Source organism: Hypanus sabinus, chromosome 13 (assembly GCF_030144855.1).
Source record: "Hypanus sabinus isolate sHypSab1 chromosome 13, sHypSab1.hap1, whole genome shotgun sequence".
Lineage (NCBI taxonomy): Eukaryota > Metazoa > Chordata > Chondrichthyes > Myliobatiformes > Dasyatidae > Hypanus > Hypanus sabinus.
In genome coordinates this window covers 14,592,426-14,616,484 of record NC_082718.1, presented here as the reverse complement: position 1 = coordinate 14,616,484, position 24,059 = coordinate 14,592,426, and the positions used below count along the sequence as shown (strand labels likewise).

Sequence of the window (24,059 nt, the reverse complement as noted above, 5' to 3'; positions counted from 1 at the left end):
ACTCCTGAATGGACATCTTGTATTCCTGAAGTCACATCTACTTTGTTATGAACTTTTACTTTATTGTTTACTGACACTGCACTTTCTCTGTAGCTTTTACACTTTATTCTGCATTGTTACTGTTTTACTTTGTCTCCTCATTGCAGTGTGTAATGATCTGATTGATATGAACTGCAGTACGAGACAAACCTTTCAGTGTATCTTGCTAAACCAATTCCAATTACAGAGAGTTCAGTGCAGACGGGCCATAAGGTGCAAGGCTACAATGAGGTAGATTGTGCTGTGTCTGTATTTCTAAATAACAGAATGCAGAATAATGTGTAATGGCTCCAGAGAAAGGACAGAGCAGATAAACAATACAGTGCAAGATTATAAGGTAGATTGTCAGCTCCAGATTCCATCATGTTGTGCTCAGGGAAACATTTGATAATATTATAATAGCGGAATAGATCCTGGTGGGATGTGTTTCAGGCTGGGTATCTTCTGCTCAATGGAAGAAGGAAGAAGAGAGAATGTGTGGAGTGGGTGGTGGCTTTGATCATGCTGGCTGCTTTACTGAGGCAGTGAAAAGTGTAGACAGGCTCCGTGGAGAGGAGGTTGGTTTCCCTGATGTGCTGAGCTATGTCCACAACTCACTGCAGAGAGCAGTGGACACAGCCCAGTCCACCATGGACACGGCTGTCCTTATCATCAAGAGCATCTACATGAGGCACTGCTTCAGGAAAGCAGCATCTATCCTTAAATATCCTCACCATCTGGACCATCCCCTCTGCTTGCTGGTAAAGTCAAGCAGGAGATTGGAAAGTCTGAAGTGCCACACCACCAGGTTCAGGAAGAGTGACTGTCCTACAACCATCAGAGTCTGGAACTAGTCTCCACTACCCTAATACGACCTCAGCAATGGGACACTATGGACCATCATTTGAATCACCATGGACCTGTTTCTAATTGTGATTGCTTCACTAATATCTTGTTTTGCACAGCCATTTTCCTGTCTTGAATAACTGTTTAGTAATTTCTAAATGAGTTATGCATGATATATACTTTGTGTGTTGTCTACATGCCTGTGATGCTGCTGCAAGTTTTTCATTGTATCTGTAATTCACCGTACTTATGCATATGACAATAAACTTGACCTGTAAAACAGTGTCATGTAATTTATTGTCTGACTTTAAAGGGCTAAATCTCAGTTCAGTAACTAAGTAGGAACTATATGGGTTAGAGGAGTTTAACGTTGAGTTATTCCCACCATCTCTCGCTTTCATTATCAGGTCAGTGAATTCTACAATTCCTAATGTCCCACTGTTCCTCATCACATTGACTGGAGATTTGGACAAGGCTTGTGTTCTGTCAGATTTTACTATATCCAGACAAATGTCAAAGAGCAAGAATTGTTTGCAAAATAACAAACAGTTAAACAGACAGCTGAGGTTTTCGTGCCATTGTGTAAAGGTAGTTATGGGCCCATTTCTTCTTTCAGTGTTGTAAAATTTCATTCTCTGCAGCTATTTCAGTAAATCCCCTCTGCATCCTCCTCCGATCCTTTATTTCACTTCCACCCAGAGTGATCTGGACCCAACACACTATGTGTGGACAAAGGGAAAGTATATTTTGCACAGTATGTGCCGAATTCTCCTCGGTTCAGCACTGGGGGCAGAGCTGGGAAGGGAGCAACAGTGGGACGGGAAGGCTGCTGGAAACTGGACTCACACAGCAACAACACAGCTCACGATGCAACTCTCTTTATTATTGGCTGAGAAACTAAGCGAGTACAGTCACCGTGGACAGTGAGAGCGGCTACAAAGAAATCAGGGCACTGAATCATCCACTGGATACAATGAGTGGCTGGATCTGGAGTCTTCTAAACATTGAGAAGTTTGTAGGCACAGACAAAACCAAGTTTGCTATCACAGGGCAAATCATTCCAACATCCGTAACCTTGAAGCAGAGAAAAAGAATCCAACATTGACCTGTTAGTTCACAAGCATAATGCTGCAGAAGCTGAAAATCTGAAAATAATTCTGGAAGTACTCCCTAGGTCAGGCAGCATGTGGGGAGAGAGAATCAGGAATGTCATTAACAGAAACATCATCTCTATTCCTCTCTCCACAGATGCTGCCTCATCTGCTGAGTGCTTCCAGCATTTTGTACTTTTTGCTTAGATGAAATGTTTCATCATTTTGAGTCGGTGTCTGTGAGCCATGGATTTTCCCTGATCTTGATCCATTAATTTGCCTTGTAAATAAAGGGAGTCAGTTGCTGTTGTGGCCCATGTGCAGTCAGAGTGTGTGTTGCTGAACCCTGACATCCCACTAAATTCACTGGGGATTTGGTCTGTTCCAGACTGAAGTGGCTGGGCTCACCCTGAGCTGGAACTCCCTGTGTGGGCTGGACAGTATGGCAGTCCCATCAGGAATAAACTGTGTCCTCAACATTTCATGGACCTCCAAATGGGAGCAGAATGAGGAATTGCTGGAATTTCTGGTTTCAATTTCACTGTGAAGTTTTATTTTTCCTTTATGTGATAAAGAGGAACCCAGAGGCCCATGGGCCAGTCAGGGGATCAGAGGTGGAGAAGGACAGTAACTTTATATTTCTCAGCATTTAGCATTTCAAAGAATATATTCTGTGTTCACGTGTACATGTCTTTACTAAGAAGGCACAGCAGCATCTCTTTCTTAGAAGTTTGTGAAGATTTGGCAAATCAGCTAAAAACATGATATTCTTCCACCGATGCATGATGGAGAGGACACAGAGTGGTTGCATCACAGCCTGGAAAGGAAACACTGGTGACTTTCAATGAAAAAGTCACCAAAATATGTGTTTACACCCAGTCCGTCCCAGGTAATACTCTCTCTACCAGTGAGCACATCTCCGAGAAATCAGCTTCCATTATTAATGACTTTCATCATCCAGGCCAGGCTCTCTTCTTGCTGCTGCCATCAGGAAGGAGGTACAGGTGCCTTAGGCCCCACACCATCAGGAACAGTTATTACCCCTCAACCATCAGGCTCCGGAACCAGAGTGGATAACTCCACTCACCCCAACACTGGACTGACTCCACAATCTATGGAATTGGCATTAGTGATTCATAGAGAACTTTGCACAGTTTGGGGAGAAGAATTTGAAAAAGGAGAATTTCATGGGGACCAGCAGTGGACCAGTTGATTTGCGGTTCATTAGCAGGAGCAAATAAAAGTAAAGCTGGGTCAAAGTGTGAGTGGACCAGTGTAGGGGTGGGAACTTAATGCTTTGGCTCAAAGACTTCACTGAGGAGGCACAGCTGAGTAGCCTGTCAGGCTTTTGTAGTTGAATAAAAAGTCACTAAACTACAGTTAATTAAATAAAGTAGGGATGATGCAGGATCAGGTGATGTGCTGTAGCTGCATGATGTGGGAGCTGTTGGACCCCACTGTGGATCTTGGTGACCACATCTGCAGCAAGTGTTGGTTGCTCGAGGAACTCAGGCTCAAAATTGATGACATGGAATGTGAGCTTCAAACACTGTGGCACTTCAGGGAGTGGGGGGGGGGGAGAAGAGTTATCTGGATTCCCTGTTTCAGGAGGTAGTCTCACCGATTAGATTAGCTGCCTCAAATTCAGTCCGTGGTCAGAAGCAAGAGGGTGCGACTGCGAGTGAGTGAGGTGGGTAATGGGAGGAGCTTGTGCAACAGGTCTGAGATTCTTGCTCCTTCAGTGGACGAGAGTGGGGGCTTTAGGAAGGATGAGCAACCCAACTGTTCAGGGAGCCATTTAAGAGGGGAAAGAAGAGAACTGTAGTGGTAATTGGGGACAGTATAGTCAGGGGAATAGACCGAGTTCCCTGTTATGAGGGTAGAACATCCCGAAGGCTCTGTTGCCTGCCTGGTACCTGGATTCGGGAGATCTTATCTGACCTGCAGAGGAATTTGCAGTGTGAGGGGAAAATCCAGTTGTTGTGGTCCATGGAGGTACCAATGGCATAGGTTGAACGAGGAAGGAGGTTCTGCTGAGGGAATTTGAGCAGCTAGGGACTAAATTAAAAAGAACCAAAAAAGTAGTAATCCCTGGTTTATTACCCGAGCCATGTGCAAATTGCCCTGGGGTCAAAAAGAATAAAGAGTTAAATGTATGGCTCAAGGATTGGTGTGGGAGAAATGGGTTTGAATTGATGGAAAATTGGCACCCGTATTGGGGGAGGTGGGAACTGTTCCAATGGACGGGTTCACCTGAACCCTGATGGAACCTGGATCCTACTGAATCAGGCTGTGGACTAAGGCATTAAAGTAAATGGTAGGGGAGTTGGTTTAACAGACTGGAGAAGTATGGATAAAGTAAAAGAATGAAGAAAAGTCAAGAAAAAGAGAAGGATTACAAGATTTTAAAAGCACAATGAGTGCAAAGGCACTTTCTCTGAATCCTGCAGTATTCAAAACAAGGTCAGTGAATGTGCCACTAATCAGTACAAAGGGGTATGATTCAGTGGCCATTACAGAAACGTGATTGCAGGGTGGAGAGGACTGGGAATTAAATATCCAAGGATATCAGGTAATAAGGAAGGGCAGGCAAGGTGGGTAGGGTAGCACTCTTAATTAAAGATGAAATCCGAGTGATAGTGAGAGATGATACAAGATGTAAGGAGCAGAATGTTGGATCCACCTGGGTAGAGATTAAGAACAGTAAAGGGAAACAATTGCTATCACTGAAGAGGTTGTCCTGAGCAAACTTGTGGGCCTGAGGTCCTGATGGACTGCACACTAGTGTACTGAAAGAAATGGCAAGTTATAATAGAGGCTTTGGTGATAATTTACCAAAATTCTCTTGCCTCTGGGCAGGTCCAGGCAAACTGGAAGATGGTGAATGCTACACCACTTTTCAAAAAGGATGTAGGCAAAAGGCAAGTAATTATAGGCCAGTTAATTCAACATCTCTGGTTGGGAAAATGCTTGAAGAAGAAATAGCGAGTCAATTGGAAAGAAATGGATCCATCAGGCAGATGCAGCATGGATTAAGCAAAGACAGAACATGTTTGACAAACTTACTGGCATTCTTTGAGGATCTAATGAGTACAGTGGGTAGAGGGGAACAGATGGACGTTATTTACTTGGATTTCCAGAAGGTGTTCGATAAGGTGCCATATGACAGGCTTATCGAAAAGTATGCATAGAGTTGGGGGTGATGTATTAGCATGGATAGAGTATTGGTTAACTAATAGAAAGCAGAGAGTTGGGATCCATGGGTGTTACTCTGGTTGGCAATCAGCGGTGAGCGGTGTGCCACAGGGGTCGGTGCTGGGCCTTCAACTGTTCACTATATGCATTAATGATCTGGAAGAGGGGACTGAGTGTAAGTTTACTGATGACACTAAATTGAGTGGAAAAGCAAATTATGCAGAAGATAGATCTCTGCATAGTAGGGGAATTATGGGTTATGGAGAAAAGGCAGGGAGAGGAGGAGGAGGTACACAGTGGTAGGTGATAAGTGAAACTGCTGGGGGGGGGGGGAAGGAGGAGGCGTGAAGCAGCCCAGTTACTTACTTCACCCCTTCCCCTCACCCGATTTTCCCCTAACACCTACCACCTTGTACTTCCTCTCCTCCCCTCACCTTCTTACTTGGGTATCTCATCTTTTTTTGTCAGTCCTGATGGAGGGTCTCGGCCTGAAATGTTGACCGTTTACTCTTTTCCATAGATGCTGTCTGGGCTGTTGAGTTCCTCCAGCATTTTGTGTGTGTGTATCAAAGAAAATAACATTTCTCTCACTCTTACACTTACCGGTACTTCCATAAAGAATGTGCACACAGTCTTCACTGTTTTGGAAGTCATCAGGCTGATATTTATTCCAGCTTCTATAAATATAGGAAGTTCCATCACTCCATGTGAAAGTCCCTTCCTGTGGGATATAAATCAGTGATTATTCCTGTGGGAATGCAGAGTAACCTGTCACTTAATGGTACAGGGAGGAGCTGGACCTGAGCCAGAGTGAGTCCAGAATACGAGCAGATAGGACAAACGGGGCAGTGAATGAGATTTTAAATGATGGACCGTCAGGGTGGGGAAAATCTCATGGAAGTAACAGAATCCTTGGAATGAAAGAAACCGGATCTGAGAGTAAAAGTCAGGGAGAAGGAATAATGACAACTTGGACAATGAGTCATTGAGCACAAATATACAGACTGATCTCATAAACACCAGAGGAACAAACAACAGAAAATGACTGCACATGAATGGACACAGTCTACAAAATTGTTGGATGTCTGGAGTCAGTGAGGCCAGACTGGGGAAGAATGGCAGATTCCTCACCCTGAAGAACAACAGTGAACCAGATGAGTTTTTACAACAGTCTGGCAGTTCCATTGTCACCATTTCTGATAGAAATGTTTTACTCCAGATTTACTGTTGTCCCTCCCTGTGCTTTGTGGCACAAAGGGTGGAATGTTTGCTGTTCCTTCAGCTTTTGGCTGCTTTTTATTATGAGGCTAAGTTGTTCAATCAACACTCAACTCACCATGGACATCACTACACCACCGATTGGTTATTACTCTGAAATTATTGTAATTTTATTTACTTGGATGCAAATTCCCTGCCTGCTGGGATGGGATTCAAACTCATGTCCCTGGATCATTAGGATACACCCAGTAATTTAACCCCCACACTGCCACACCCCTGTTACTCTGCAGGATGTACGGTGTAATTCTGCCTGTGGTGGCATTGTAACACATCATTATAAACTTCACCTTCCATATGTCATTCAGGCCAATCCATGTCCAAGGCTTGCTTGCATCCATGGCGAGGATTATACTGGAAATGAATGTGTTGTGTTTGGGTGAGGTCACAGTAGCCAGATTTCCATAATGTGGGAGTTGATTGCAGAACTCCTATAAATAAGAGTATCATTATCTTTAATCCTCACACTGGGCCCTCAGTAAATCATCTGACCTGATGTTGGAAATTTCCTTAAACAGACTTGTTTTTCTTCAGAGTGTTTTGTGTCAAAACCAGCTCTGTGTTAACTGCTGGTTGTGGAGTTTCCCGTGACCGTTCTCAATAATATTTGGATGCACACAGTATACGGAATAGGTAGAAGATCTTGTACAGCAGTTAAAGATTGTCTGATATGATGTTGTGGGCATCTGAGTTGTGGCTGAAAGAATTTATAGTTGGGTGCTTAACATCCAAGTATACACATTGCATCGAAATGACAGGCAAGTAGGCAGAGGGGGTGGGATGTCTCCGTTGGCAAAAAGTGAAATCAAATCCTTAGAAAGAGATGACACAGGATTGGAAGAATCCCTGTGAAAACAAAGAAATTGCAAAGGTAAAAGGCCCTGATGGGAGTTATATACAGGCCTTCTAATGGTAGACAAGATGTAGGATACAAATTACAATGTGAGATAGGAAAGGCATGTCTGACATGGCTTTAAAGAGCAGCTTGTGATTGACCCACTAGGGGAATAGCAATTCAGGATTTGATGTTATCTAATGACTCAGATTTGATTAGGGAGCTTAATGTAAATGAACACTCAGGAGGCAGTGATCAGAATATGAAAAATATACACCCTGCAGTTTGAGAAGGAGAAGCTAATATCTGATGCATCAGTATTACAATGGAGTAAAGGGAATTACAAAGGCATGAGAGAGGAAATGGCCAAAGTTGATTGGAAGGGGACACTAGCAGGAATGATGGCAGAACAGAAATGGGTGAGGAATTCAGAAGGCACAGGTTTTCATTCATATAAAGAGTAAAAGAAAGACACGAGTGGATATCAGACCAGTGGAAAAGGATGCTGAGACATAATAATGTGGGACAAAGAAATGGTGGATGAACTTAATAATTGTGGAGGGCTGTCAGAGGTTACAGTGGGACATTAATAGGATGTAAAACTGTGCCGAGAAGTGGCAGATGGAGTTCAACCCAGATAAGTGTGAGATGGTTCATTTTGGTAGGTCAAATATGATGGCAGAATATAACATTAATGGTAAGACTCTTGGCAGTGTGGAGGATCAGAGGGATCTTAGGGTCCGAGTGCATAAGACACTCAAAGCTGCTGAACAGGTTGACTCTGTGGTTAAAAAGGCACACAGTGCATTGGCTTTCATTAATCGTAGGATTGAACTTAAAAGCTGACATGTAATGTTACAGCTATATAGGACCCCACTTGGAGTACTGTGCTCAGTTCAGGTTGCCTCACCACAGGAAGGACGTGGAAACCATAGAAAGGGTGCAGAGGAGATTTATAAGGATGTTGCCTGGATTGGGGAGCATACCTTATGAGAATAGGTTGAGTGAACTCTGCCTTTTCTTCTTGGAGTGACTGAGATTGAGAAGTGTACAAGATGATGAGAGGTATTGCTCATGTGGATAGTCAGAGACTTTTTCCCAGGGTTGAAATGGCTAGCACGAGAGGGCATAGTTTCAAGGTGCTTGGAAGCAGGTACAGAGGAGATGTCAGGGGTAAGTTTATTCGCAGAGAGTGGTGAGTGCGTGGAATGGGCTGCCAGTGGCAGAGGCAGAAACGATAGGGTCTTTTAAGAGACTCCTGGATAGATACATGGAGCTCAAAAAATTAGAGCGCTATGGGTAAGCCTAGGTAGTTCTAAGGTAAGAACATGTTCGGCACAGCTTTGTGGGCTGAAGGGCCTGTATTGTGGTGTAGGTTTTCTATGTTTCTAAATATTTTTGGTCAGTCTTCACTGTAGAAGACAAGCAGTGCTAGAAATGTTGAGAATCCCAGGGAGCCAGAAGTGAGGGACTTTGCTATTACTAAGGAGAAGTTGCTCGGGAAGCTAAAAAGTCTGAGGATAGATAAGTCACCTGGACTAGAAGGACATCTCAGGGTTCTGAAAGAGGTAGCCGATCAGATTGTGTAGGCATTAGTAATGATCTTTCAAGAATCACTGGTTTCTGGGATAGTTCCTGAGAATGGAAAATTGCAGATGTGACTCCTCTCTTTAAGAAGGGAGGGAGGCAGAAGAAATTGTAAGTGTGTGAGCCTGACCAGTGTTTGGAATGATATTGGATTCTGTCAATAAAGATGAGTTTTTGGGGTACATGGGAGTACATGAAGGCACGTGATAAAACAGTCAGTATGGTTTTCTGAAAGGAAAATATTGCCTCACAAAACTACTGGAATTCTTTAAAAAATAACAGGCAGAATAGACAGAGAGTCAGTAGATGTTGTTCATTCGGATTTTCTGAAGGTCTTTCACAAGGTTCTGCACATGAGGCTGCTTAACAAGACAAGAGCCCATTATATTACAGGAAGAGTGTTGGTATGGATAGAAGATTGGTTGATTGATAGGAGGCAAAAAGGGGAATAAAAGGAGGCTGCTGGTGTGAGTGGTGTGCACAGAGGTTGATATTTGGACCACTTCTTTCTCATTATAAATCTATAAATTTGAGAGTTCTTGTGCAGGATTCCCTAAAAATTAACTTGCACATTGAGTGGGTGGTAAGGAAGGCAAATGCAATGATTTCAATCCAAAAGCAAGGATGAAATGCTGAAACTTAATAAGGCATTGTTCAGACTGGATTTGGAGAGTTGCGAGTAGTTTTGGTCCCTTAGAAAAAATGCACTTGCATTGCAGTTTCATGAAAATGATCACATCGGTGAAGGGATTATCATATGAGGCGTGTTTGACTTAACTGGGCCTGGACTCACTGTAATTTAGAAGAATAAGGGTGTTTCCTATTGAAACCCATCAAATATCGAAAGGCCTAGATACAGTGGATGTGGAGAGGATGTTTCTTATAGTGAGGGAGTTGAGGACCAGAGGATGCAGCTTCAGAATTGTGGGACATCCTTTTGCAACAGAGATGAAAAAGGAATTACTTTAGCCTAAAGGTGTTGAATCTGTGGAATTTGGACAGCTGTGTAGGCAAAGTTATTGGGTAGAAACAAGGCAAAGTTTGGTAGGTTTTTGATTAATCAGGGCATGAAAGTTTAGAGGGAGAAGGTCGGAGAATGGGTAGAGGGGGAAATAAATTAGCCATGAGCAAACTCAATGGGCTGAATGGCCTAATTCTGATCCTCTGTCTTATGGTTTTATGGACTAAATTCCCCAATTTTTCACTCATTGATTGAACTGATAGAACCAGAGCTCATGGCTGCAGAGGAGTGCATCCTAAAACACAGAGACTCAACACGAACAATTTACAAGAGGCTGTACTGTGAGATCATGGGAGCGAACCAGCAGGGACTAGTATTCCCTGGGCCTCCAGAGAAAACATTGGGTTTCAGTGACTTACCTCAGCTTCTTGCCATGTCTTTTTGATATTGAAATACCGGTAGCAGGAGTTGAGAGATGGAAAATAAAACCAACCTTCATCACAGTCTTGAGGTTTGCACAGTGGCTGCTGCACCTCCAAGCAAATGTTTTTCCCTTTCATTTAAACAGATCAGATATAGGTACAGGTAATAAGTGTTAAACCAAATTGAATAATTAAAAGAAAATTTAAAGCACCAATTCCAAGTAGACAATAGGTGCAGAAGTAGACCATTCAGCCCTTCGAACCCGCACCGCCATTTTGAGATCATGGCTGATCAATTCCTATCAATACCTGGTTCCTGCCTTGTCTCCATATCCCTTGATTCCCCTATCCATAACCATATAACAATCGCAGCACGGAAACAGGCCATCTCAGCCCTCCTAGTCTGTGCTGAACTCTTAATCTCACCTAGTCCCACCTACCTGCACTCAGCCCATAACCCTCCACTCCTTTCCTGTCCATATACCTATCCAATTTTACCTTAAATGACACAACTGAACTGGACTCTACTATTTCTACATGAAGCTCATTCCACACAGCTATCACTCTCTGAGTAAAGAAATACCCCCTCGTGTTTCCCTTAAACTTTTGCCCCCTAACTGTCAAATCATGTCCTCTCGTTTGAATCTCCCCTACTCTCAATGGAAACAGCCTATTCACGTCAACTCTATCTATCCCTCTCAAAATTTTAAATACCTCGATCAAATCCCCCCTCAACCTTCTACGCTCCAATGAATAGAGACCTAACTTGTTCAACCTTTCTCTGTAACTTAAGTGCTGAAACCCAGGTAACATCCCAGTAAATCATCTCTGCACTCTCTCTAATTTATTGATATCTTTCCTATAATTCGGTGACCAGAACTGTACACAATATTCCAAATTCGGCCTTACCAATGCCTTGTACAATTTTAACATTACATCCCAACTTCTGTACTCAATGCCAGCGTTCCAAAAGCCTTCTTCACCACTCTATCTACATGAGACTCCACCTTCAGGGAAATATGCACTGTTATTCCTAGATCTCTCTGTTCCTCTGCATTCCTCAATGCCCTACCATTTACCCTGTATGTACTATTTGGATTATTCCTGCCAAAATGTAGAACCTCACACTTCTCAGCATTAAATTCCATCTGCCAACGTTCAGCCCATTCTTCTAACCGGCATAAATCTCCCTGCAAGCTTTGAAAACCCACCTCATTATCCACAACACCTCCTACCTTAGTATCATCGGCATACTTACTAATCCAATTTACCACCCCATCATCCAGATCACTTATGTATATTACAAACAACATTGGGCCCAAAACAGATCCCTGAGGCACTCCGCTAGTCACCGGCCTCCATCCCTATAAACAATTATCCACCACTACTCTCTGGCATCTCCCATCTAGCCACTGTTGAATCCATTTTATTACTCCAGCATTAATACCCAATGACTGAACCTTCTTAACTAACCTTCCATGTGGAACTTTTTCCAAAGGTCTTGCTGAAGTCCATATAGACTACATCTACTGCCTTACCCTCGTCAACATTCCTCGTAACTTCTTCAAAAAATTCAATAAGGTTTGTCAAACATGACCTTCCATGCATGCTGGGTACTCCTAATCAGATCCTGTCTAACCAGATAATTATAAATACTATCTCCAAGAATACTTTCCATTAATTTACCCACCACTGATATCAAACTGACAGGTCTATAATTGCTAGGCTTACTTCTAGAACCCTTTTTAAACATACCTATCATACCTTTTTAAACATACATACATACATAAGATACCTATCTAGCTCCTTCTTGAAAGCATCCAGAGAACTGGCCTCCACTGCCTTCCAAGGCAGTGCATTCCAGACCCCCACAACTCTCTGGGAGAAGTTTTTCCTCAACTCTGTCCTAAATGACCTACCCCTTATTCTCAAACCATGCCCTCTGGTACTGGACTCTCCCAGCATCTGGAACTTATTTCCTGCCTCTATCTTGTCCAATCCCTTAATAATCTTATATGTCTCAATCAGATCCCCTCTCAATCTCCTTAATTCCAGCGTGTACAAGCCCAGTCTCTCTAACCTCTCTGCGTAAGACAGTCCAGACATCCCAGGAATTAACCTCGTGAATCTATGCTGCACTTCCTCTACAGCCAGGATGTCCTTCCTTAACCCTGGAGACCGTACACAATACTCCAGGTGTGGTCTCACCAGGGCTCTGTACAAATGCAAGAGGATTTCCTTGCTCTTGTACTCAATTCCCTTTGTAATAAAGGTCAACATTCCATTAGCCTTCTTCACTGCCTGCTGCACTTGCTCATTCACCTTCAGTGACTGATGAACAAGGACTCCGAGATCTCTTTGTATTACTCCCTTACCCAACTCTATACCATTCAGATAATAATCTGCCTTCCTGTTCTTACTCCCAAAGTGGATAACCTCACACTTATTCACATTAAACGCCATCTGCCAAGTATCTGAACCATCTAAGCCCATCTAAGTCACCCTGAATTCTCCTAACATCCTCATCGCATGTCACACTGCCACCCAGCTTAGTATCATCAGCAAATTTGCTGATGTTATTTTCTATGCCTTCATCCAAATCGTTAATGTAAACGGTAAACAGCTGTGGTCCCAATACCGAGCCCTGCGGCACCCCACCAGTCACCACCTGCCATTCTGAGAAACACCCATTCACAGCTATCCTTTGCTTTCTATCTGCCAACCAGTTTTCTATCCATGTCCATGTCTTCCCCCCAATGCCCTGAGCTTTGATTTTACACACCAATCTTCTGTGGGACCTTATCAAATGCCTTATCAAAAGTAATCATAACACCAGAAAAATCTATGGATCTGCAGAAGTTAGCCAATGCTCTTTGTCCACCTCATGGTGCCAGAGGACTGAGGGGTTTCTGGACGGACACCTTTGCAATAGGGACAGTGGTCAACCAGACAATTACAGATCACAGTCAGAAGGACAGAACAAATTGATATTTGTTCAGTTCTGGTTGCCTCACTACAGGAAGGATGTGGAAACCATAGAAAGGGTGCAGAGGAGATTTACAAGGATGTTGCCTGGATTGGGGAGCATGCCTTATGAGAATAGGTTGAGTGAACTTGACCTTTTCTCCTTGGAGCGACTGAGGATGAGAGGTGACCTGATAGGGGTGTATAAGGTGAGAGGCATTGATTATGTGGATAGTCAGAGGCTTTCTCCCAGGGCTGAAATGGCTAGCACGAGAGGGCACAGTTTTAAGGTGCTTGGAAGTAGGCACAGAAGAGATGTCAGGGGCAAGTTTTTTTTTAAATATAATATAAACGCAGAGAGTGGCGAGTGTGTGGAATGGGCTGCCGGTGACAGTGGTGGAGTTGGATACAATAGGGTCTTTTAAGAGACTCCTAGACAGGTACATGGAGCTCAGAAGAATAGAGGGCTATGTAACCCTAGTTCACTTCTAAGGCAAGAACGTGTTCTGCACAGCTTTGTGGGCCAAAGGGCCTGTATTGTGCTGTAGGTTTTCTATGTTCTATTTACAGCTTGGCAGGTTATTTTAGGACAAAACATTCCATTAAGAGATTGTTGTATGTGACGAGCATCTAAATTTTTGGGGTCTCTAGTCAAGTGTTAGTGAGGATAGGAGGTTTGATTTGGCAAATGTGGATTTTAGCTAACTGTTTGAGAAAGCCCCACGTGATTGATTCAAGTAGAAACAACTTTATGAAACATTTTGTTTAGTCGACACCTGGAGATCAGGTGTCTATATTATTGCACAGCCGAGGTTACAGAGGACATTCACCAGGACACTGTCCAACATGGACTGCATCAGATCCCAGTGAAGACTCAATAGTCTTGGTTTGTTTCGCTGGTGTAGAGCAGGCTGAGCAAAGACTTGATAGAGATACATAATATAACAAAGGGCAAAGACAAATATTCCTGAGTACAGAGATACCTAAAACCCGAGGAAATGGTTTAAGGCGAGGTGTAAGAAATTCAGCAGGGATCTGAGGATTTTTTTCACCTGAAGTGTGTTTGCAATCTGGGATGCACTTTCTGAGATGGTGGGAGAGATGGGCACTCACAGCACTTGGAAGCATTGGAGAAACATGTGAATCACAATGGTAGGATGGATGGCTACAGGCCAAGTGTAGGTGAGGGAATGAGGTGGATTGAATTTGATAATTGACATGCATATGATGAAACAAAAGAATTTTTGTTGTATAATTTGTTAACTTGAAAGTGAAATTAAAGGTTAGTTCGGTGAGGAAAACAAAAGGAAATGATTATTACTATTATTATTATAATTGAGAGACTGTACAGAGCAGGCCCTTCCAGTCATTTATGTCACACCCCCAGCAATCCCCCAATTTAATGCCAGCCTAATCATGGGACAATTCACAATAACCAATCAACCTAAAGCTGACAGTCTGATAGGCAGTATAGAACAATGATTAGGTTACAGGAAGATATCTGCGGCTTGGTTAGTTAGGAACAACAGTGGAAGTGAAATTCAATCCTGAGAAAATGTAGTAATGCATTAGTAGGGAGCAAACATGACAAGGGCCTACATGGGAAATGGTAGGATAGTAAGCAGTGGGAACGGATGTCCAAGACATCTGGAGACTAGGCTCTGCAGAAGTTCAAAAACGAAGGGGATGGACACAAGTAGTTGTTCACAGCATTCATGGGTGATGTGGAGAAATAATTTCAGTACATCTTCTCTATCATTCTGGTTCTCTGCCTAGTTCCATCTACCTGCATCTAAACTGCAGCCCTCCATATCAATCTCATCTATATACCAATCCAAACTTAAATGTTACAGTTGTATCCATATCTGCCACTTCAGCTGGCAGCTCATTCCACACATGTACCACCGAGAGAAGTAATTACCCCTCAGATTTCCTGTAAATTTGAACTTTCACCCTAAACCTCTGACCTCTAGCTCTAGTCTCATCCACCCTCAGGGGAAAACTCACCTAAATTATGGCCCCTTATAATTTTATATTCCTCTATAAGATTTCCCCCAAGTCTCCAGTACTCCATGGAATGAAGTCCTCGCTTAATCCACCGCTACCTCATTAAACTTTCTCAGCTTGGTGTGTTATCCGCTGACAGAGCTTCAAATCTATTCTTCACTGCTGCAGTGCGTTTCATCTTCACGTTGGGCTCTCTCAAGCAAGCCAGGTGTAATTTGGTGTGACCCTTAGACTTCACTAACAACCTAAGCTCCAGCTTGCATCTCACTGGAACATGGTTACTGTCACAGTCCGCTCCTGGATACACCTTGGACTGTTGCACAGCATTCCTGAAACACTTGGTGACTGTGATGTAGTCTATTTGATTGCAGTACTGATCAACTAGGCTTCTTTAAGTCCACAATCTTCTTACATAAGTGCTGCTTGAACCATGTGTTTGTTATTATCTGATCATTCACACAACGCCAGTCCACGGAACTCTCACCTATTTCTTTCCCAATCAAAATGCACCAACAATATCATCTCTTTGTTGGCCAACTTCAGCATTCATATCCCGTTCTGTAAAGATTCTGCCCAGAAAATATTGGAAAAGATGGCAATAGCAAACCAATTCTGTGGAAACAATTGCCAAGAACAATCATTGTTGTGGATAGTGAAATGAATAAGGACAACAGTGCGAAGGTGGTCTTCCCCACAGGCAATGATCCCTCACTCAATAGAGACACTCAGGACAGGCAAGACTCCACCGTCAGGGTACTGTTCTTGACAATGGCATCATCAAAATAACAACATGGAATGTGGAAATTCTTTATCAAGTTGAAAATTAGAGAATGGAAAGCAAGAAATTGAACATTTGAAAGTCAGCACAAAGTAGAACGGGAGTGGCTATTTCAATTCTGATGAATACAAAATGACCTATTCAAGTGGTGATAAACAGGACCAAGGTGTGGGAATAATACTAGATGCTGAAATTAGCAAAAACCTGAAGGGATACTGGGCATTATCAATACTAAGGGCAAGCTATGAATATTTCAACAATAGTACTATATGTTCCAACAGCCAATAATAGTGAAGATGTGGGAAGTTTTTATGATATTTTGCAAGAAGTACCACTACATTGAAATCACCATTGTTTGATCCAAAGTGCTCCCCTACCCTCACTTCTGTCATCTGTACTGTCTTATTGTGTTGGCGCGTGGCCTAGTGGGCAAGGCATCAGACTAATAACCTGAAGGTCACTGGTTCGAGCCTCAGCGGAGGCAACGTGTTTGTGTCCTTGCACAAGGCACTTAACACATTGCTCTGCGACGTCACCGGTGCCAAGCTGCGTGGGTCCTAGTGCCCTTCCCTTGGACAACATCGGTGGCATGGAGAGCAGAAGGCCTGCAGCTTGGGCAACTGCCGGTCTCCCCTACAGCCCTGCCCAGGCCTGCGCCCTGGAAACTCCAGGCGCAGATCCATGGTCTCTCGAGACCGACAGATGCCACCAAGTACTGTCTTATTCCCTGAGAGGAAATCCGGAATCGCACTCTATCCAATTGGAACACTGACATATTGATTAAGTGTTACCATCTGCAACATTTTCATATTTTGAAGATATGTTGGATGTCAATTAAGTTATCAATTCAGGCACAACTACAACTTATTTCCCTCCCCATTCCAGGACTGCCTCAGATTCCACTTTACCATTACCAGCACTGAATATCCTCCCTTAAGTCATCAGCTTCATGTACAGATACACAGCACCCAGTGCATTGGACCATTGGCTGTAAAGCCATTTTTCTCTGTACCCCTTGGGTTCCTGACAGCATATCACATATCCCTCTTCCTGTAACTATGATTTCCTATGAGGTAACATTGTGGAAATATCTGTCTCCTGCTCTGTAAGGGACTCTGACTCATCTTCCATCTCAATAGCCCAGAGTTGAAAATGTCAATTCCTACCACACCCTGACTAGATTCAATGCCCGCAAATTCCCACATCCCTCAGTCTGTATACAATGCTGATGCATTCATTCCTCACAGCAATATATTTATAAAGCCCTGAGCTCAATGGACCTTACCTGCCACATCACTGACAAACAGTGCGGTCACCATCAAAACCAACACCAGCATCGTGTTTTTCCTCAGTCCTGAAGCAGAAGCAAAAAAAAAAATCATTAATGTCAAGATTTGCCATGAAGGTCAGGCTAGCCTACTGCCTACTGACATTCTGAGGGTCACCAGTGAACCCACGTGCATGAATTATCAAGAGTTTGGAAATTCCAACAAAAGTAAAAATTTATGACAGAAAGCAACCCGAAAATTTAGAAGAGCCCAGGCACAGTGTACTGCAACCTGATGAACTGAAATCACACACAATACATAGAAGAACTTAGTCTGAGTTTCACCGGACAAGGAACCACAAGGACCCAACAACGAGAGGTTGGCATGCCCCCCTGAAATACACCCTGGAGCCTGTAGGAATTCAGCCCCAATCAGACAACACAGGTGTCCAGGCAAAGCAAGAGTCCCCAAAGCCAACAACTACAATACCAGACATTGAAAATACTGAGCTAATTAAATTATCCCAAATTGAGTAAAAGTGATAGTACAAAGAAAGCTCGAAAGTCTCCAAATTACCAAATGAGACACTTACAAAACAGTGAAAAACCAACAACTCAATATAAATGGTAAACAATCCAAGGAACGATGCATACTCATGAGGTGACACTGAGAAAATACAGTGCACATACTAACTGACAAAAACAACCCCGGGTTGTGGCAGAATCCTCCCTTCTAAAGCCAACTCAGGGTGATGCCAATAAAAATCAGTAACCAGATCCCTTTTAGGGTGTGTCAGTGGGTTTGGCTCTCTTACCAAGACTTTCTCCTTTTTATGAATTCTATGGTGCATGAAATCCCAGGGTGGGCTGTTACCTTGGTTACATACCCCCATTTGTGAGCCTCCAACCTAACTTCAAGAGGCACAAAAAAGTGACTGAGGGGAACATTACTGGGAACTAGATTAGTCCCCTTGAGTGCTTGACTGACTGGGGAATTAATATCCCAAGTGACAGGAGCCAAAAGTATCTTGTCATTCTCGATTATAAACTAAATTCTTATTATCCTTCCAAAACTATAAACGGTGCACTGCCTGTCAACCAGTGCTGCCACTTGTCCAAGGCCAGTTTAACGGTCAATAGCTCCCGGTTACCAATATCGTAATTTGATTTGTCTGGAGCCAACAGTTTTGAAAAGTAAGCGCAGGGATGCAACTTTTTAGTCTTGAAATCCGATATAATAAAAAAGTGAACCTCTTGCAGCAAGTCAAAGGCTGATTTCATTAATATTAGGGGATAACGAGTTTAATAGTAATCTTTTTGAAATCCTGCTTATCAATACAGAGTCTCAGGCTGCTGTCCTTCCTTGTGACAAAGAAAACCCATGCCCCTGCAGGGGATGTCGAGGGTCTGATAAACACCGCTGTCAACGCCTCTGAGGTAAACATCCATAGCCTGTCTTTCCAGACCAGATCAATGGTGCATCATAATTATGATGGGCTGGCAACAAGGTAGTCTTTTCTTGCTAAAATCTGCTAGGAGATCTGAGTATTCAGGAGGGATTCTCTTCAACGCATTAGTAACTTTAACTCAGGAAAGTCGGACACAAGTTCAGTGCGCTTCATTTTGACCTCACAAACTCACGGATTCTGAGAAACAAATGAAAAACAATCATTCCTGTATTTAGGGGAACAACAAGTAGTAACTCCCCATAAGACCATAAGACATAGGAGCAGAATTAAGCCATTCATCCCATCGAGTCTGCTCTGCCATTCTATTATGGCTGATCCCAGATCCCACTCAACCCCATACACCTGCCGTCTCACCAAATCTTTTGATGCCCTGACCAATTAGGAAACTATCAACTTCCACCTTAAATATAGTCACAGACACAACCACCACTGCAGTCTGTGGCAGAGCATTCCTAAGATTTGCTACTCTTTGGCTGAAAAACAATTCTCACCTCTGTTCTAAAGGGTTGCCAGGCAATTTTTGAGGCTGTGCTCTTTAGTTCAGGATCCCCCCCACCCCCCCAGGAAACATCTTCTCTACATCCTCCCTAGCTAGTCATTTCAACATTTGGTAGGTTTCAATGAGAACCACCACCCATTCTTCTAATTCCAGTGAGTACAGACCCAAAACTGCCAAATGCTCCTCACATCTTAACCCCTTCATCCCGGAATCATCCTCGTGAACCTCCTCTGGACTCTCTCCAATGACAGAACATGCTTTCTGAGATATGGAGCCCAAAACTGTTGACAATGTTCCAAGTGCATCCTGACCATTGTCTGATAAAGGCTCAGCATTGTTTTTGCTTTTATATTCTATTCCCCTTGAAATAAATGCCAACATTGCATTTGCTTTCTTTACCACAAACTCAACTTGTAAATTAACCTATTGGGTGTCTTGTAGGACTCTCAAATCCCTCTGCACCTCTGACGTTTGAACCTTCTCTCCATTTAGACAACAGGCTGGATATTGTTCATTTTACTTAAATACACTATCAATCGTTTCCCAGCACTATGCCAAATGCCACTTTTTTGCTCATTCTTACAATTTGTCGAGGTCCTGCTGCAATTGCATCGTTTCCTCAACACTACTTACCCCTCCACCTATCTTTGTATCCTCCGCCAATTTGCTATAAAGCCATCAATTCCATTATCTAAATCCTTGATAAACAATTTGAAAAGTAGGAGTCCCACTCAACATCACTACTTGCCAGCAGCTAACTGCAAAAGGCCCTTTATTCCCACTTTCTGCCGCCTGCCCATCAGCCATTCCGCTATCTATGCCAGTATCTTTTCTGTAACACCATAGAATTTTATCTTAAGCATCCTCTTGGTGGCATTTTATCAATTTCCTTCTGAAAGTTCAAGTAAATGACTCGAAGAATTCTAGCACATTTATCAGGCAAGATTTCCCTAACTGCAGAAACCCATTACTGCTGCCGTCCTCTTCAGTTCCTTATCCTTCCGAGCCACAGGGACAGACTCAGTGCCCGAAGCACGGCCGCTGTTTCTTCCTCTAGGTAGGTCGTCCCCCCAACAGTACTCAAACTGGAGTACTGATTGTTGAGAGGGACGGCTATCGGGGTGCTCTCCATTATCTGACGTTCTCCCTTCCTGACAGTCACCCATTTACCTGTTTCCTGTAGCCTTGGAGTGACTACCTCCTTGTAGCCCCCGTCTATCACTGCTTCACTTCCAACAAGCTGAAGGTCATCGAGCTGCAGCTCCAGTTCCCTAACCCAGTCTCTAAGGAGCTGCATCTCGATGCACCCGGCGCAGATGTGGCCATCGGGGAGGCTGGAAGTCTCCAGGCCATCCCACATCTGGCACTCAGAACAGAACACCGAGTCCCTGAGTCCCATTCACAGATCACAGGCGAGGGGGCGGCTCCCCGGTGTTTCCCGACCTCTCGAGACACATGGCAAGATACTGCTCAAGGGGTCGGGAAACTTCTGTTTGCCGTTGATTAAACTGGAGTTTCCCGCCCAACATTTGTTGACTCGGGTTCAGTGGGTATTTTGTTCAGATTTAGGGGTGGCACGACAAATGGGGTTCTCTATCGCTAAGCTTGATCATCTTCTTACCGCCATTACGCCACGGCTGGTTGGTAGACCTCTTGAGCCGGGTAAAGTTCGTCACATTTCCGGACCGTTGGGCTTTCGGATAGCGAATTGTCATGAGATATTAAGTTCCATTCGATTCTCTTATTCTTGGGTACCAATGATTGTACAAGCAACGTCTCTATATAAACTTACCGCGTTCAGCAACCGAGAGATGTGTCCTGCCCCAATGCTCATGTTCCAAGGCATTCGGCGGGTAGGACGGCGAAGGATCTGTAGGAGGAAATTGTAAAGTTGGAGGAGGGCGAGGGCAGGTAGGATAGAAACGGGGGAACTGCTGAAGCCGCTCTAACAGACGGACGTCTATACCAACGGTTAAATCGATCATTAGTCCATTAAGTCCGGTACAGGAGCTGCCAGTTCATTTTTAAGATGGTGGATAAACCATTTGTACAGCAAGACCGCCAGATCTCGTCGGTTCCAGCCACTCTCAGGAGCCAAAGTTCTGAACTTGATTGAATAGTCTGGCACGATCCTCGATCCCTGTCCCGTGTGAGGAAGTCTCGCATCCGCCTGCTGCCCACCCATGGGGCAATTAAACAACCTCCTTAGGGCGCCGATAAAAGGAGCATTCGGAGCCCCCTCTCTCCTTATTAGTTGCTGCCCATTTCAGAGCTTTATCGGAGAGGAGGAAAAAAATGTAAGCCCCTTTACTTCGTTTGGTAGGAAACTCGAGTATGGCTTCAGTTCGAACAGCAGAGAACAATGGGCTCTAAACCCGTGCCACGACTCCGGATTCCGGCAAAGCGCTCCGGAGCAGGCGGATTTAGAAAGCAATCGGCACTCTCCCTCGGAGATCGTTACACACCCGATTCCTGGGCTTTTGGATTTAACTCAATGACAGAGAGAGACGTGTCATTCTGTTTTGCCAAATCAGATCGCGCGTTGAGTCCTGTTGACTTAATTTTTCTCGTACCATGACTGTCACTAGCGAACTCAAGTGTAGGAATCACAGAGACTTCGGCAATCCAAACAAAGCGAAAGGTTTATTACAGACCTTAACTAGAAAAACTAGCAAGAGCTCGGGCGAACTATGCAGAATCTGGATGAGCTGAAATCACACAGGACGCACGGTAGAAGCCGGTCTGAGTTTCACCAAACAGGGAAACACAACGAGGGGTTGGCATGTCCCCTGAAATATACTCTGGAGCACACAGGAATTCAGCTCCAATCAGAAAGCACGGGTGTCCCGACGAAGCAATGATCCTCAAAGCCAACCACCACAACACAAAAAGTCGAAAATACCGAGCTAATTAAATTATCCCAAATTGAATCAAAGTAGTTAATACAAAGAGAGCTTAAAATTCCCCATTATTCCAAATGAGACGCCTGCAAAACAAAACCAGAGCAAGTCCAAAGACAAACCATTAGGCATAAAAGCAACGCAAGGAACAACCATACCCACCAGGTGACACTGAGAAAACACAATAGTTCACTAAATGAAAAGATTTTTTTTTTGAAACAACCCCTGGTTGGGTCAGCTATCCCTAGCTCTCTCTCTCTCTCTCTCTCCTAGCTGTCTGTGTCAATGAAGTTTCCAGTGCCTTGCATCCCTATATATATATAGATTTTGGAGGCTTCAGAAACCATTGAAATTTAACCCAATTGGAAGGGGAAACCATCATAATAGTTTCTTGCCAACCAATCATTGAGTGACAGATGAACAATATTAGATTATTTGATTTTATTTGAATAAGATGAGCAGGAAGAAACAGGAATGTCTTGTGAGCTTCAAGTGTTGCTAGAGTGTAACTGAATACTGAGAAATGGAGGCTGCAGAAAGCACTTAGCATTCCATGATGTGTTTGTGATATTAGAGCTCAATGAATAGTATCAACATGAACCATTAGGATGTAATATTCAGTTGAATCCTTCAAATACAAACGAGTATTTACACAGATTACCTGGCTCACTCATACACTTGCTTTGGTCTGCTTTCTTTCCATTTCCCACTTTGGAAGAAAGTCTTTTTCTGTCTCTACTCTGGAAAGTTTGTAAAAATCCATTTGTAAGAATCAGGTTGAATTCAGTTGAGCTGGAGTTGGAGTGAAATCTGCTCAGAAGGAAGAAGAAGGTATGTGAGAAAATAAGATCACAAGACCATGAGATATAGGAGCAAAATTAGGCCTTTGGCCCATTGAGTCTGTTCTACCATTTCAACATGGCCGATTCATTTACGTTCTTACCCCCAATTCACCATGTATTCCTTCATACCATGAGTAAGCAAGAATTTATCAACTCCTACCTTAAATATACCCAGTGGCATGGCTCCGCAATGAATTCCACAGATTCACCAAAAAGAAATTCCTCCACTTGCTTTACTTCTTAAACAAATACACCTCTCTTGAAATCCACAGACTCCTTCTCATTCCATCTTTGACCTTCCTTCTTTCTGGAACTTGCCTGCCTGTGCATTTGGTCTTTAAACACCCTCGATATGTCAGACATGCACTTGATCAACAATAGCTATTCATAAATTACTCTCTCTAGTTCCTGCCTAATGCTTTCATACTTGGCCTTGTTACAACTTAATTTCCTCTGCAAGGTCCATATATATCCTTCCATAGCTATTGAAAAGTTGTGGAGTGGTGATCATGTTTCCAAAGTTTTCTCCTTTCAAATCAGGGGATTGACTACATGTTGATTTAAGAACCTGCTGCTAGACACATCTAACAGATTCTGCTCTGTCTAAACCTGCTGCAGTAAGTAGATCCCAGTTAACGTTGGGGAATTTGAAGTTATCCAAAGCAACCCTATTGTTTTTGTACCGCTCCCTAATCTCTCTGCATTTCTTTTCCTCAATGATTCGATGCTTTCGGTGGCTACTCATCAGTTATCACCAACCCAAGCACGCACACTCAGGGTATAATGAATTCCATTGCCTAAACTTCATCTCTCCTTTTAATTACTTCTTTCAAAAACACCAAAGAATTCATCTGTCGTGACCAGCCCACACATACAAAAAATCATGCTGATTATTTCCAATCAAGCTTTGACTATCCAAGTGTTGTAGCTCTTGTCCTCAGAATTCCCTCTGGTAATTCCATGAGATCTGAAGTGAGGCTCACTGACTTGCAGTTCCCTGGCCTGTCCTTGTTATCCTTTGTGAACAATGGAATTAGCTGCTATCTAGTCTGCAGAAGTTCCCCAATGGTCAATGACGAAGCAAATATCTCCACAAGGGCTTA

General features: G+C 43.4%; 1 protein-coding gene across 1 annotated transcript; it reads right to left on the bottom strand.

Annotated features, from left to right (window-relative positions):
* Nucleotides 1–1,732: 1,732 nt before the first annotated feature.
* On the bottom strand, nucleotides 1,733–21,642 carry LOC132403464 (C-type lectin Cal-like). The gene is made up of 6 exons (XM_059986869.1): nucleotides 21,007–21,642; nucleotides 17,265–17,333; nucleotides 10,228–10,361; nucleotides 6,716–6,856; nucleotides 5,754–5,871; nucleotides 1,733–1,938 (listed from the first exon to the last, which is right to left on the bottom strand). The coding sequence occupies exons 1-6, from the start codon at nucleotides 21,197–21,199 to the stop codon at nucleotides 1,862–1,864; spliced, it is 732 nt and encodes a 243-aa protein (XP_059842852.1). The 5' UTR covers nucleotides 21,200–21,642; the 3' UTR covers nucleotides 1,733–1,861.
* Nucleotides 21,643–24,059: the final 2,417 nt, after the last annotated feature.

Excerpts from the sequence above, each read along its gene's own strand:
- LOC132403464 (XM_059986869.1), bottom strand. The coding sequence starts at position 21,199 with ATGATCGATTTAACCGTTGGTATAGACGTCCGTCTGTTAGAGCGGCTT. Across the intron at positions 17,334-21,006 it reads TCTCTCGGTTGCTGAACGCG|GACTGAGGAAAAACACGATG; the intron begins GTAAGTTTATAT and ends CTTCTGCTTCAG. Across the intron at positions 10,362-17,264 it reads GTTTGTCAGTGATGTGGCAG|GGAAAAACATTTGCTTGGAG; the intron begins GTAAGGTCCATT and ends TTTAAATGAAAG.